Source organism: Microtus oregoni, unplaced genomic scaffold (assembly GCF_018167655.1).
Source record: "Microtus oregoni isolate MIOR12 unplaced genomic scaffold, Mior012 000048F_ref0000485, whole genome shotgun sequence".
Taxonomy (NCBI): Eukaryota; Metazoa; Chordata; class Mammalia; order Rodentia; family Cricetidae; genus Microtus; species Microtus oregoni.
The window spans coordinates 14106108-14119602 of record NW_024543222.1 but is presented as its reverse complement, the minus strand read 5'-3'; the positions used below and the strand labels follow the sequence as shown (position 1 = coordinate 14119602).

Below are 13495 nucleotides of genomic sequence, written 5' to 3'. Positions count from 1 at the left end.
ATAAAAATCAGTTTCTAATATTACTAATATGACTGAAAGTATTTATTTGGTTGTAATATAATGAGACTTAGTTTAACTCAAATGTATATTTTATAACCAGGTATTGTGCAGAATCTAAAATCCAACACAGATTGAACATAAATAATTAAACATGAGGATTGTATCCACATTTTTTTGTTATTAAATGTAGACTCAGTTTCATCAAAGAGACTATTGATGGAGACTATATGTAAAAGAGTTGAAAGGCTTCTTTTAAATTTAATGTTTAAACATATTAAAATTTATCATTAGTGCTTCTTCACATAATTTCGTCTTTGATCACGTATGACTTTTATAAGGATAAAATTAGTGCTTGACCAAAAAAAGTACTTTTATTCACTACTTTGTAATTTATTTGGGAAGAAAGAGCTGAATAAAAAATTGAATCTCATTAGTTAGACAAATCAGAATATATTATCACCAACCTTTTGGTAATTTTTAATCCCTTCATATTAAAGACTTACCAAGGAAAGCTGGGCATAATGGTGCACTCATGTGGTAGGAGAACTTGGGACAGGGAGGCAAGAGGATCAGTAGTTCAAGATTGTCCTCCTCCGGAAACTTAGAAAGGTCATCATCTCAGTTGTAAGAATTATTCAAGATAGAAATTTATCTTCGCATGTAATCACTTTTTACGAGAATTAATTTTTGTGTTAACACCGTTTACCTTGTATTATTAGAGAAGCTTATAGAATAAGGTATTTTCCTCTGCATTTGTGACCTGTGTATCAAAAAGACCCTTCTTTTCATTAAGAACTTTATTTTTCCTCAGCTACAGAGTTATTCTTTTTCTAGTCAAAGGAGGGTTTTTTAACAAGACAAAGTTCCAAACCTTCCAAAAGTTTCATTGATTGGAAATAGCATTTTGTGTTTAAGAAGACATTTCTGTTAGTGAACAGAAATGTCCCTGGTAATTTCTAAAGTAGAAAAATAGCCACAAGTCTCTGTTCATGTTAAGTGGTCAGGTTTTACCTTAATTGTAGAACATGGGATTTCTTATCCTGGAAACCTAAGACTAAGCCAGTGTAGCAGTTGGAAAGGCTACATTGATAATATTTATTGTTTTTTGTTTAGTCAATTACTATTTGGCCTTGAGATGCATTTTTACAGCTGACCAGTTGATCTTACTTTGTACTGACTCTAATTTTTCAGACCTCAGCAATCACCCAGCGGATAAGTCCCTGCTCCACCCTGACTAGCAGCACTGCCTCTCCCCCTGCCAGCAGCCCCTGCTCTACGCTCCCACCAGTCAGTACAAATGCAGCTGCCAAGGACTGTAGCTATGGCGCTGTCACCAGTCCAACCTCCACCCTGGAAAGCAGGGACAGTGGCATCATTGGTGAGTTCCTTTTTTATAATAATCATTTTGTATCTTCTTATTCTTTTTAAATGCAAACCTAAGATTTTCAGAGATATATATTGAGATATGTATGTAAACTTGTCCTTTTTAAAAATGTTGAAGCAGTAAAGGTCAACAAAATGAGAGACATTTGTTTCTACTTAATCACTTTTTTCAGGCCTTATTTGATAAGTTATAGAACATTCTATACACTGGTTTCTGTAAATTTTCATGTTTTTTCTCTGCTGCCACCATAATTGTCCAGAAAAATTAGTTCTTCACTAGTGTAGTAGAATTTTGTGAAAACAGATAAAGGAGATTAAGATTGAATGGCTAAAGATCTGCAACTTGAGTTGTCCTGGAGTCTGTTCGTTTCATGTGTGATGAGGTTTAGAGGTCCCTTCTGACGTGGTTTTTATTAGTAGTAGAACATCCCATTTTCTGCCCTTAACAAAGTAGAATAAGTTTATTCTGTTGCTTATAATTCTGGGACCTTAGCCCATGTGTTCATATGACAAAAAAAGGAACCCCATATGCTGTGGGTCACTGTAGAGACACGGAGCTCAGAGCGTAGGTCCAGTGATCTCTCAGAGTCTGCACCAAGGTGAGTTACTGCTGAATGCAGCCCAGAAGCGTGAGCCTACATAGGCAGAGTATTTAAGTGATCTTCCTGTCCCGCTCCAGAGCAGACTCAATGCTCTGTCTATCTCCCCCCTCTCCAGGACACCTCATGGCTTGGACATTTTCCACAGGTGCACAAACCCTCTGGTTGCTTAAACTGGGTTTTTGTCTAGAATCAGCTCCCAGTATGTAAAGAAAGAAGTCTTCTAGAGTGAACATAGCTTTCATACTGGCAAGGTACACTTGACAGGCCTGGCCCTCAACCCCTTATTACAAGCAGTAGGAAGCAAGAGGAACTCTAGTAGACTACAGCTATAACCCAGCACATACCCAGAAAATTCCAGTAGTAGAGCATCCAGGAAGAAGCCTTTTTAATTCTTTGCCTCTTTTCCTTTGTTTTTCTTATTACTATATTTAAGTACTGTTTTTTTCTTTATATTTTGCAATCTTTTGTATTCTTCTTCTTACCTTTATACCTTTTGTATTTTGTAAGTTCATTTTTTATTTCTTACTTTATTTCTCCTTTTCACTAAACTTCTTTTTTTTCCTTTCTTGCCCCCTTTATTTTATTAATTTTTAAATCATAATTTATGTTACATTATTTTTTGCCACTCTTCCATGTTCATTCATGATGTAGTAGTTGTCTTTAATTGATTTTTTAAGATTCGTTTTCTTTCTCTGATTTCTTTGGATGGTGTTGCCATTTTAGCAGCATGTTTTGCCCTCTGAGTGGTTTGGGGGCCTCAAACAAAAGATGCTCACAAAGAAGACCCCATATAAGATCTGAGGAATATCCATGCAAATCAGTACACAGGTATCAAAAGAAATCTGAAAAGACAATGCAACCTCTCTCCTAAAATTCATAACCCTTCAGAAATTGAATCTAAAGATATTTAAATGCTTGAAATGCCAAAAAATCCAGAAGTCTCATTTTAAAAATAATCAATAACCTCAAAGAAGATTAAAAGAAACAAATGAAGTAAAGTCCATTGATGACTAGGTCAACAAACTCGGTCACTAAGTGGGAAAAAAATTAGTAAAAAGATTCTGAAGGGGGAGAAAAAACAACAACAAATGAGAATGTTGGAAATAAAAATCTCAATAAGTCAAGTAGGACTGAAGCGATGGCTCAGTCAGTCAGTACAGTGCTTACAAGGGTGACCTGAGTTTGATCACGAGAACTCACATTTTAAAAACAAAAACAAAGAGTCTTGATGGTACATGCATGTAATTGCAACTCTGGGAAAGCAGAGACAGGGATCCTTGGGCTTTCCTTAGCTGGTCAGTCAGGATACAGTAGGGATTCTCCATACCCTGTACTAGTCACAGTAATCAAATGATGCTGTCAGCCAAAGTGACCATCAACAGATGAATAGAGTATATACATACACCGGGGTTTATACAGCTATAAAGAAGGATGAAATGCTATCATTTGCAGAAAAATGGAAACTTGGAGATTGGCACATTAAGTGAAATACACTAAACTTAGATTAAAATTTTTCTCATATATAAAATGTAGATTTTTGTTTTAATAATACAAGAAATTGCTGGGCATGGTGGTGCATGTCTCTAATTTCAGCACTTGGGAGACAGACAGGCGGATCTCTGTAAGTTCAAGGCCAGCCTGGCCTACATGGTGAGTTCCAGGGTAGCCAGAGCTACACAAAGAAACCCTCTCTCAAAAACAAAAACAAGGCCAGGTGGTGGTGGCGCACACCTTTATTCCCAGTACTTGGGAAACAGAGGCAGGTGGATCTCTATGAGTTCGAGGACAGCCTGATCTACAGAACTAGTTTCAGGACAGCCAGGGCTACACAGAAAAACCCTGTCTCAAAAACAAAAACAAAAAACATGAATAGAATGAAGACTATCTAAGAAGCAGAACGAACTCATTGGTAGAGAGATGGAGGGCAAGAGAAGGTTGGATGGTGGAAATGTAATGAACTGTGTTTTTAATGTATTTCCTTTAATAATTGGGATATTAGGTATATTTTAACAAGTAGTCTGAGATACATTCTTTTCAGATAAGAACAATAGCAGTATAAAGCGGTGTATATACTCTGAGAAGAGAAATGTCCACCTTAAGAAAGTTGGGCTTTGCTCCTAAATGTAAGTGGACTTTCTGTATATTTCATTTCTGCCTGACAACCGGGCAATAAAAATGTCATAGTCTAAAGCCAACATTGTGTAGAATAATACGGAAGCATAAAATATAGACAGTTAGACTGGGACTCACCTTGGAGTAGCCATGTTACAGGAAGATCTGGACAATAGCCCCAACTAGACCCCAGACTTAGAACAATAAATATTAATCTGCACAGAGCTGCCTCTCTGCAGGTCACACTCTGAACTTAGAAGAATAAACTAAAAGTCACTGTTCACACTGAGAAGGTCATTGCCAAATTGCTGCAGTGAGTTTTCTATTGAGCGATGTGATTTCATGATTGATTTCTTCACTGATAGTATAGACTGCAGGTTGCATCATCCTACCAGCACCATCACGACCTGATTCTGATCCAAAGGAGAAACTTCAGAAGCTTAGAAAACAGTCTTTGACAAAGGAAGAATGCACAAAGATGAAACCAGAGCTGGAAGCTACATATTTTTCAGTATTCAAGAAGACATTTGCATGATGTGTTCCTGTGTCGTGTTATAGCACATCCTATTTTAAGAAAAGATTTAAATTTCCATATCTTCTTGGAATGTAGTCAAGATTTGAGTGTGTGAGGAAAAAAAGAGAAATGAAGATTTCTTCAAAAATATGATTGAATCAGGAGCTAGAGTAATTGCTTCAGTATTGAGTCCTTTGAGCATGAGTGATTATTTCTTTTAGTCTGTCATTACTGAGTCGGGAATGCATCTGTTAAAACCAGATGACAAGATCCTACAGAATACAGAAGGTGATTGCCATAGAATTGGTTCTTCATTGTATGTGCCTTTGGAACTCAGGGTTCTACAGATAGATGCAAATGAAAATTATAATTAAGAACATTAAATATATGTTCAAAGAAAACTTTATATTGGCAGCATAGAAAACAAAATACTTGTATATAGGCAAGCATTTTCACATATTTTTGTTAAAATAATGACAGTAAACTTTTATGGGAAAAGAAGTAAACAAGCACTGCACATCTAAAAAGCACAGGATTCAGGAAGGTGAGGCAGGAAGATTGAAGGTCTAGGCTAGCAAGCGCTACACATCAAGACCCTGTTTTGAGGGTGGGAGGGAGTAAAGAAAAATAAAAAGTTCCTTAAAATTTTTCATTAATCAGTATTTCTGTGTGCACACATGTGTTTATATACTCATGATTGGGGACAGAACAGGATGCTGCAGCATACATGTGGAAGTCAGAGAACATTTGTGGGATCAGTTTCCTACTTCCACCTTTATATGGACTCCAGGGATTGAACTCAGGTCACAAAACTTGTACAGAAAATGCCTTTACCCAGTGAACCACATTACCTTCCCGTCTGAAGTTAAAGTTATTTTGATTAGGTTATCAACTGCTAGATTCTCTCTAGACTCCTGAAAGTTTGGCTGTGCACATCCTTAAGTGAGTACTCAGGGGTGAGAAGTGAAAGGGGAATGAATGTTTTCTGTCATCCAAGGCTAGAGAGTATTCCTCTTCAGTTCTGTACATGCAAATTCATGTCTATCCCGAGACAAAATCATTTGCTTTTCTCTTCATGGACTGCAAGTATAGTTTGGCATTTCTTTTTATATGCAGATTAATCTGTGTAAAGCTTTTCTCAGTTTATTACTTGCCCTTTATGCTCAATCCCTTCCCATTGTAGGTATTCTAATATGTTTATATAGCTTCTTAGATTTTAATGTAGCCTTTCAAAGTATATGTTACTGTGATGTGTGTTTTTTGTGTGTGAAATATACAAAGTCTCATGTTATTATAAAACTTTCTAAAGAACTGTGTAATACCCATTTTCTCTGACTGCCCCAAGTACACTAAGCAAGCATTCCTCACATTTCATTTATGAACATTTAGCTTACCCCCACTGCCTGTAATTCACAGCATTCCTCAGATGCATACCTGAAACTAGGACTTCTGGGTCATGAAAGTATGTGAGAGTGTTTCCAGCAGTGTATAAAGCATCTCTTCTCTTTTCTCATATGTTTGTCATGACTTGCTACCATAATCCCCCAAACCCCAAAGTATGAGTATTTCAAGATAAATTTATACCAACTATATTTGACTACAAGATCTCATCTGAACTGTGAGGTGGTTTATACTCCTTTCCCACTCATCTCTTATATTTATATATTCTGTTGAAAAAAAATTTATATTTCATTTTAAGATGCTATTTCCCAATCATGTATGTAATTTATATATGAATTTTTAGCCTTTCTAAGATTAGAAAATATCTGTATTGTGTAGCACAACTGACTCAATTTCATAATGAAAGTGTAGACCCAGATTATTTGACTTAATAATTTTAGTAACTAATGGTTATAAAACCGTGTCTCTCTTTACTTTGCATTTCTTATACAAATTTCCCATTACATGCAAAAGTAAAACCTAAGTACAAAGAAAGCAGCAAATATTGCAGGTGGGAGAAAAATGAGCCATTAGAAACAAAAACAAGTAATAGATAAGTAGCAGAGATGGAGCAGTGCAGTACCCCGAAAGCCAGCTAAGACAAAAGGATGCTGGGAGGAGTAAGTGGAGCCTTGTGAAGAATACAGAGAGCTTGAAGACTCCAAGGGGTATGAGGGTGTTTAACAAATGGAATCAAATATTTTTCTGCATTGTTTTTCTTTTAAGGATTCCCAAATCAGAGCATTTGTATATATTGTATCCAGTATGAATGTCATCTGCTATTTACAGTATACATATTTATACTTATTTAAATTTGCTTATTTGAAATAGATACTGAGTAGGTAAAAAGCATATAACAAGGTTTTATAATACAAAATCAACACAAAAATAAATTCCACTCCTGTATCCTAACAACTGAAAATCCAAAACAAAATTAAAATTAAGAAAATAAGTCCATTGGGAGCTGGAGAGATGGATCAGAGGTTAAGAGCACTGACTGTTCTTCCTGTGGTCCTGAGTTCAATTCCCAGCAACTACATGGTGGCTCACAACCATCTATAATGAGATCTAGTGCCCTCTTCTGGCCTGCAGGCATACATGGAGGCTGAACACTGTTCACATAATTAAATAATAAATTTAAAAAAAAAAGAAAAGAAAAAAGAAAATAAGTCCAAAAATGATTATAAAGTAGAACTGGGAAGATGACTGTGCTGGTAAAGTAATTTCCATGTAAGCCGAGAACAAGTCCCACTCCTAATACTCATGTAAAATGGTGGCCACAGTGATGTGCTCCTTTGATCCCTGGGCCGGGGAGGCTGAGACATGAGGATTCCTAAGGATTGCTGGCCAGTCAGTCTAGCCTAATTGGCAAACTCCACATCAGTGAGAGACCTTGTCTCAAAAAATAAGATCAAGATCAATTAAGCAAGATACCCAACATCAGCCTCTGGCAAACATGCCAAAATATTTAAAATACTGTTTATAATAAATAGGAAACTAGAAATGCCTCAGTTTTTAAATACTATAAATGTCTTCTCTAGAGTCCTGAAAACTTTCAGATTACTAGTTATTTTGATCCTATGTGGTCTTGACTCACCTCAAATATGATACTCTATGTACCACAGAAAGCTTTCCCTATGGCATCCTATCTTCCCCCTCAAAATCACAGTGCTCTTCAAATATGAGCTGGAAAACTCAAATACTTGTAGAGTAGTTTTATATTTTTAATTTTTATTAATATAATTTTATTAGCATAAAATTTTGTGCCTTACTACCACTAATTATCATCTGCCATTATTACATTAAACAACAATTTTTATAACCCGTCTTTCTGAGATAAATTTGTTGATGTATATATATATATAATTTCCAATATTCATTCTTTATACCAAGTTTCGATTAGATTCTTTTGGAATGGATGTGTAGCAAATGATGACCAAAGTGTGAATCCATTTTGGTTTCTGTCTTTTATTTACCTGAAAAATCACAGTTCCCTCCAGAAGAGTTTAATCTTCAGTCCCTCTTTTAGTCATGTCTTGGGATTATTTTTTCTTTCAGTCTTGAATTTTTTGAAAGAATTGATTTTATGTCTAATAGCCTTATATCATTTAACACCTACAGACTATTACCATGTTCATTGTTCATTGATTATGTTCACTTTTATGGCCAAAAAGCAAAGTTAACGGCTCTTCCTTTGTTCTTTAAGGAATATTTAGTCCAGTAGGATGTTGTGTTCTTTATTTCATCCAAGTTGCCCTCTGAGTCATTTGCTGAGTCCTAGATAATTTGGATTATCTTTTTCGTGCCTTTCTTACTTGTTTTCAGAAATGGGCAGTCTCATTACTAAGTTTTCTAGTCCTGTATTCTCAACTCCATCATCTTTCCAAAGTGTTTGCTTATAATACATAGCATTAGATCTTAAGTATTCATTGGGCTGTATTTGTATTGCAATGTGTGTGTTTTTTTTTTTACAAATCTGGCACTTTGTTCATTGAAATTACTTAAAAGATCAAATGACATTTTTCTTGTATAATTAACCTGATGAGGTTAATAACCACTTTGTTAAACAAAGATTGTGGTCCAGATACAATGTTTGAATTCTTTTAGTGCGTTATGATCCTGTAAGAAATCTGTAGAGAACTAATCAGATCATATCATTGAAAGGCTCTATAACCTTTGTCAGAAAGCTTTCATAAAGGTACTGGAGAAAGAAGAGAGTGCAGATATGCCCAGGGGGACCCAAGTACTTCCAGATGGAGCTCTCCAGCTATTCTGTAATCGCTGCTCTGACCTGAACATAAATCACCAAGATTTGTACAGACAGCCTTGCTGTCATAGAGAGCTTCCAGGAATTTCCACTCAAATAAGTGATGCCCTCAGGCCACATAGCCAAGTCAGACTGTCTAAATCTTTCACATATAAACTATTAGGAAACAGCTATTCCTGGGTGCACCAGAGAAGTTTCAAACTTTAAACAGCACATTGCTTACTCCACTTTCCTTTGTCTTGGTCAGTAGCCAGTACCAGGTTTCCAAGCATCTCTGGAGATAAGCATAGAGTGAGTGGTTCAGCCTGGCTGTAAAATAATTGTATGTACTACTCTACATATAGATAGAATTTCTTCTTAGGCTTGGAAACTGAGATTAAAAAGTAATTACTCCCAGGATGTCTTAGTTAGGGTTACTATTGCTGTGATTAAACACCATGACCAAAAGCAACTTGGAGAGGAAAGGGTTTATTTGGCTTACATATCTAGAGTTCATTGAGGGAAGCCAGGGAAGAAACTCAAAGTGAGCAGGAACCTGCAGGCAGGAGCTGTTACAGAGACCATGGAGGATTAGTGCTTACTAGATTGCTCTTCTTGGCTTATTCAGCATGTCTCCTTATAGAACTCAAGACTACCAACCCTGAGTGGTACTACCCACAATTGACTGGGCCCTCCCACATCAATCGCTTACTAAAGAAATATTCTATAGATTCACCTATAGCCTGATCTAATGGGAACATTTTCACAGTTGAGGTTTCCTCCTCTCAAATGACTATAACTTGGGTCAAGTAGACATAAAACTAGCCAGTGCAGTGGTCATACAGGCCCACATTCCTCCAAAAAATGGACTATGGATATTTTCCTTTGTTTAAAAAAGGCGGGGGGGGGGGGGGAGTGGTACAGGAGAATTGTCTGTATTCTGTCAAACATGTTTTAAATAAACCCTGATTGACCAGGCAGGAAGTATAGGTAGGACAACCAGACAGGAAGTAAAGGTGGGGCAATGAGAACAGGAGAATGCTGGGAAGGAGGAAGCCCATTCCTCCACAGTCCTGCCCAGATCACCAAAGAAGCAGGATGTGACCTGTCCTGCTGAAAAAGGTACTGATCCATGTGGCTAACATAGATAAGAATAATGAGTTAATATAAGTTATAAGAGCTAATACAAAGCCTGAGCTAATGGGCCAATCAGTTTATACCTTATGGAAACCTCTGTGTGCTTTTCTTTGGGACCTAATGACTGTGGGAACTGGGCAGGACAGAAACCCCAACAAAGCAGGGCCTCATGTTATACCATAGAATGATTGAATATGCAGATATCAGCATGTTGCTGTAAATAGCATTTTATTTTATTATTTTATTTTCATATATGATCTCTTTCAGAGTTACCTACCCTTCTGAGGTTAAGGATTTATGATTTGTTTTTTGCATCACTGCAACTTGACACATACTACTTAGTTAGGCTACAGCAAGTCATTAGATAGGTAGGTAGTTAGAATTAGTTAAAAGTCACCTAAAAATGTAAGCATGACTAAGCAAAAATGATGGAAATTTTAATTGGTGATGGCTGGTCAAAGAATTTACCTTCTGATATTTCATGTGTGAGTTGATTATTTTAGTTCTTTCTATACCTACTGATTCCAAGCCAATAAAACCAGCTTAGTCATACTTTCTGTGCAAAATTTCCAAAATACAAGTAAGCTCCATAAAAATTGTTAGGGAATATCCTCAAAAACTAAAATTACATCTGGCATCTGATCTAGTTTTAGTGCTCCTAGATTCCCAAAAATGTCTGTCGTCATGTCATAGAAATACTTAAACATCCATGCTGTATTGTAGCACTGTTCTCAATAACCAGGAAATGGAACCAGCCTAGATATCCACCAGCAAATAAGTAAGTAAAATGTTAGAGTTACCACTAATATCCACATGACAGAGTCTATACTAGGCTGTTTTGAGATTTCTTTTGCCAATGGACTTAATCCAAAACTCTTCACTTTAGCCTCAGGCAGACTCTTCAAATGAGGGAGAGAAAAAAAAAACAGCCACTGTCTTCACCAAAATATCACAAAAATGATTTCTAAGCAACATTCTAAAATTCTTCTCTGAAAGTTTTTGAGCCAACCCCCAGCATTTCAAGTCATTATCAGCACCATTGTCTAACATGCTTCTACTAGTGTGCCCAGTTAAGCAATGCTTAAAGCATGACACTGCTTTCTTACCCAAAGTACCAAAGTCCATATTATTCCAAACAAAAGTATGGTCAGGACTATCATAACAATACGCCAGTCCCTGGTACCAACTTCTGCCTTAGTTAGGTTTTTGTTGCCATGAAGAGACAGTATGACCACGGCAACTCTTATAAATGAAAACATTTAATCAAAGGAGCTTGCTTGCAGTTTCAGAGGTTTAGCCATTATCTTCAGGGCAGGTAGCGTGGCAGCATGCAGAAAGAGGTGGGGCTGGAGCTGAGAGTCCTTCATCTTGACTCAGAGGCAACAGGAAGTCGACTGACAGTCACACTGAGGGAAGCTTAGCAAAAGTGACCTCAGAGCCCACCCCACAGTGACACACTTACTCCAACAAAGCCACACCTCCTAATAGTGCCACTCCCTTTGGGAGCCATTTTCTTTCAAATCACCACATTTGCTCACTAGTCTAAAATAGTCAAAGCAAATGACCAGATTTAGTGAGTATGAAATTGCTATCTGGAGTGACTGAGAATTAGGGAATTATGTTAAAAAATGCTCTCATTTGTGGAAATCCTAGATTATTGAGAAGGCTGCCTTCTAAAAAGCTGAAAACTGAAAGTCTATTCTTTGGCAGTAACCTTAAAAAGGAAGTCTAATTGGTCTCTTCTACCTGTTTCCCTAACACACACACACACACACACACACACACACACACACACACACCAAAAAAAAAAAAACCTTTACCCAGTTTGAAAATACCTGAATATAATATAATACTGGGAACTATGTAAGCATTTTACCACTACTGATATGCAAAGATAAGTTCTATGTTTTAGAACAAGTTATATATCTCTAAAATATGCCATCATGTACATTTTTTCAAAGTAAATCATTCTTTACTTAAATGTTTGCCCAGGTAACATATACATTTATTCCCTAGGTAGAATATTTTTAGTATGAGTACTATAAAAATTGCACTGAAGAATGAGCACATTTATTTTCTGCATCTTGTTAACATTTGCAGCATCCTCTGAAACTGCAGAACAGCACAGCCAGAAATAGAGTTCGTTGCTCACTATTTCTCTGGTTTCAGAACGATGGCAGTGGGACATTAGCCTGTGTCCTCCCGCTTGTTTTCTCCCTTCTTCAAGTGGGGTTATAGAGTTGATACTAAGTTGTTTGATTTTTTTTAAGATTTCTTTATTTTTATGTGCCTGAGTGTTTTGCCTGCTTGTATGTTTGTGTTTCATGTATGAGTTAATTTTAGTCCCTAATTTTTTCTCCATGTTCTTCTCTTTTCAAAAGAGTTTCTGGATTCCACAGCTGGTTAATTTTTTAAAGTTGCTACCACCTACCTCATCTTTCGTTTCTGCTTATCTTGGTTTCTCCTTGTTTACAAAGACTGGCTGAGATACAGGAGCACAATTTTTCTTGCTTCATTTTATTAACTGCCTACCCTTCATCATACATTCATCCATTTCTTTTGGTTTTTACAACTGACTACTATGCAGGAAATCAAAAGTGCTAAATTTGGGGATTTGACTTCCAAAATTCCCAGGTCCCCAAAAGTGTTCAATGGCATTTATAATTTCATTTTTCCGGAGGACTCCAGAGTGTATACCTCTTCCCTGGTTTCCCTTTAGTTTTGAGATAGGGTCTCAATTCTGATAATCCAGGCAGGCCTACTGTATAGCCCAAGCTGACCATGAACTTGTGATCATCCCCCCATGCATCCCAAGTGTTACAGACCTGTGCCGCCACTCTCACTTCTCTCCCTCAGGTCTCAGAGTTGAGTCTTATTTCTTCACCTTTTCTAGTTTCTTTTTCCAAATCCTTTTTCTTTGTGTGGTTAGAAAAAAAAATCTTGTTTTTTTTTCTTAAAGGAAGTTTAGGTTTTATTTTCTAATTTATCTTCTTTTGTATTACAAAATTCAGACCTCCACTTAAATTTACAGAAATAAAACTATACTTCATAGTATTATGGAAATTACCTCCTCAGGTTCTTTCTTTTCTTTGGAAATAGCCACATTCAAATTATAGGAAGAGAACATGAACTAAGTATAAAACCCTCCTGGGATGATATGTTTTATTCTTTTAAAGTTATTACTAAAAATTCAATAATTTAGACTTTACTGTTCTTCATATTTTCATTTCTGGGGTTATGAAAATGTTCCTATTCATGTATAATTATTAATAAGACTAGATAAAATTCTAGAAGACCTTTCAGGTTTTAGTTTAATTAAAATCATTATTCTTTAGCATGCCACGTACAAGTGATATGCAAAGGATTAGAACTGAGAAGAATAAGAAAGGCCTGTGTCGCTTTCTTATTTGAACAGGTTCTTTCTATTGTATTAATTTCTATTTTGTTGTTGTTTATTTTAATCATATGTTTTATTGTTGTTTGGTGCATGTGTGCGTACAAACATGAGCTAGGAAATAAGTTAAGTGGGTAAAAAGTACGAGGAATAGAGGGAGTTTAAAG

General features: G+C 36.3%; 1 protein-coding gene across 10 annotated transcripts in view; it reads left to right on the top strand.

Annotated features, from left to right (window-relative positions):
- Tanc2 (tetratricopeptide repeat, ankyrin repeat and coiled-coil containing 2) overlaps positions 1-13495 on the top strand; it is a 331636-nt gene that overhangs the window by 185085 nt on the left and 133056 nt on the right. For all 10 annotated transcript variants that reach the window (XM_041635617.1, XM_041635621.1, XM_041635620.1 and 7 more), the window contains one exon: positions 1192-1378. In XM_041635617.1, the coding sequence (XP_041491551.1) occupies positions 1192-1378 (187 nt within the window). The remainder of the gene's footprint in view (positions 1-1191; positions 1379-13495) is intronic.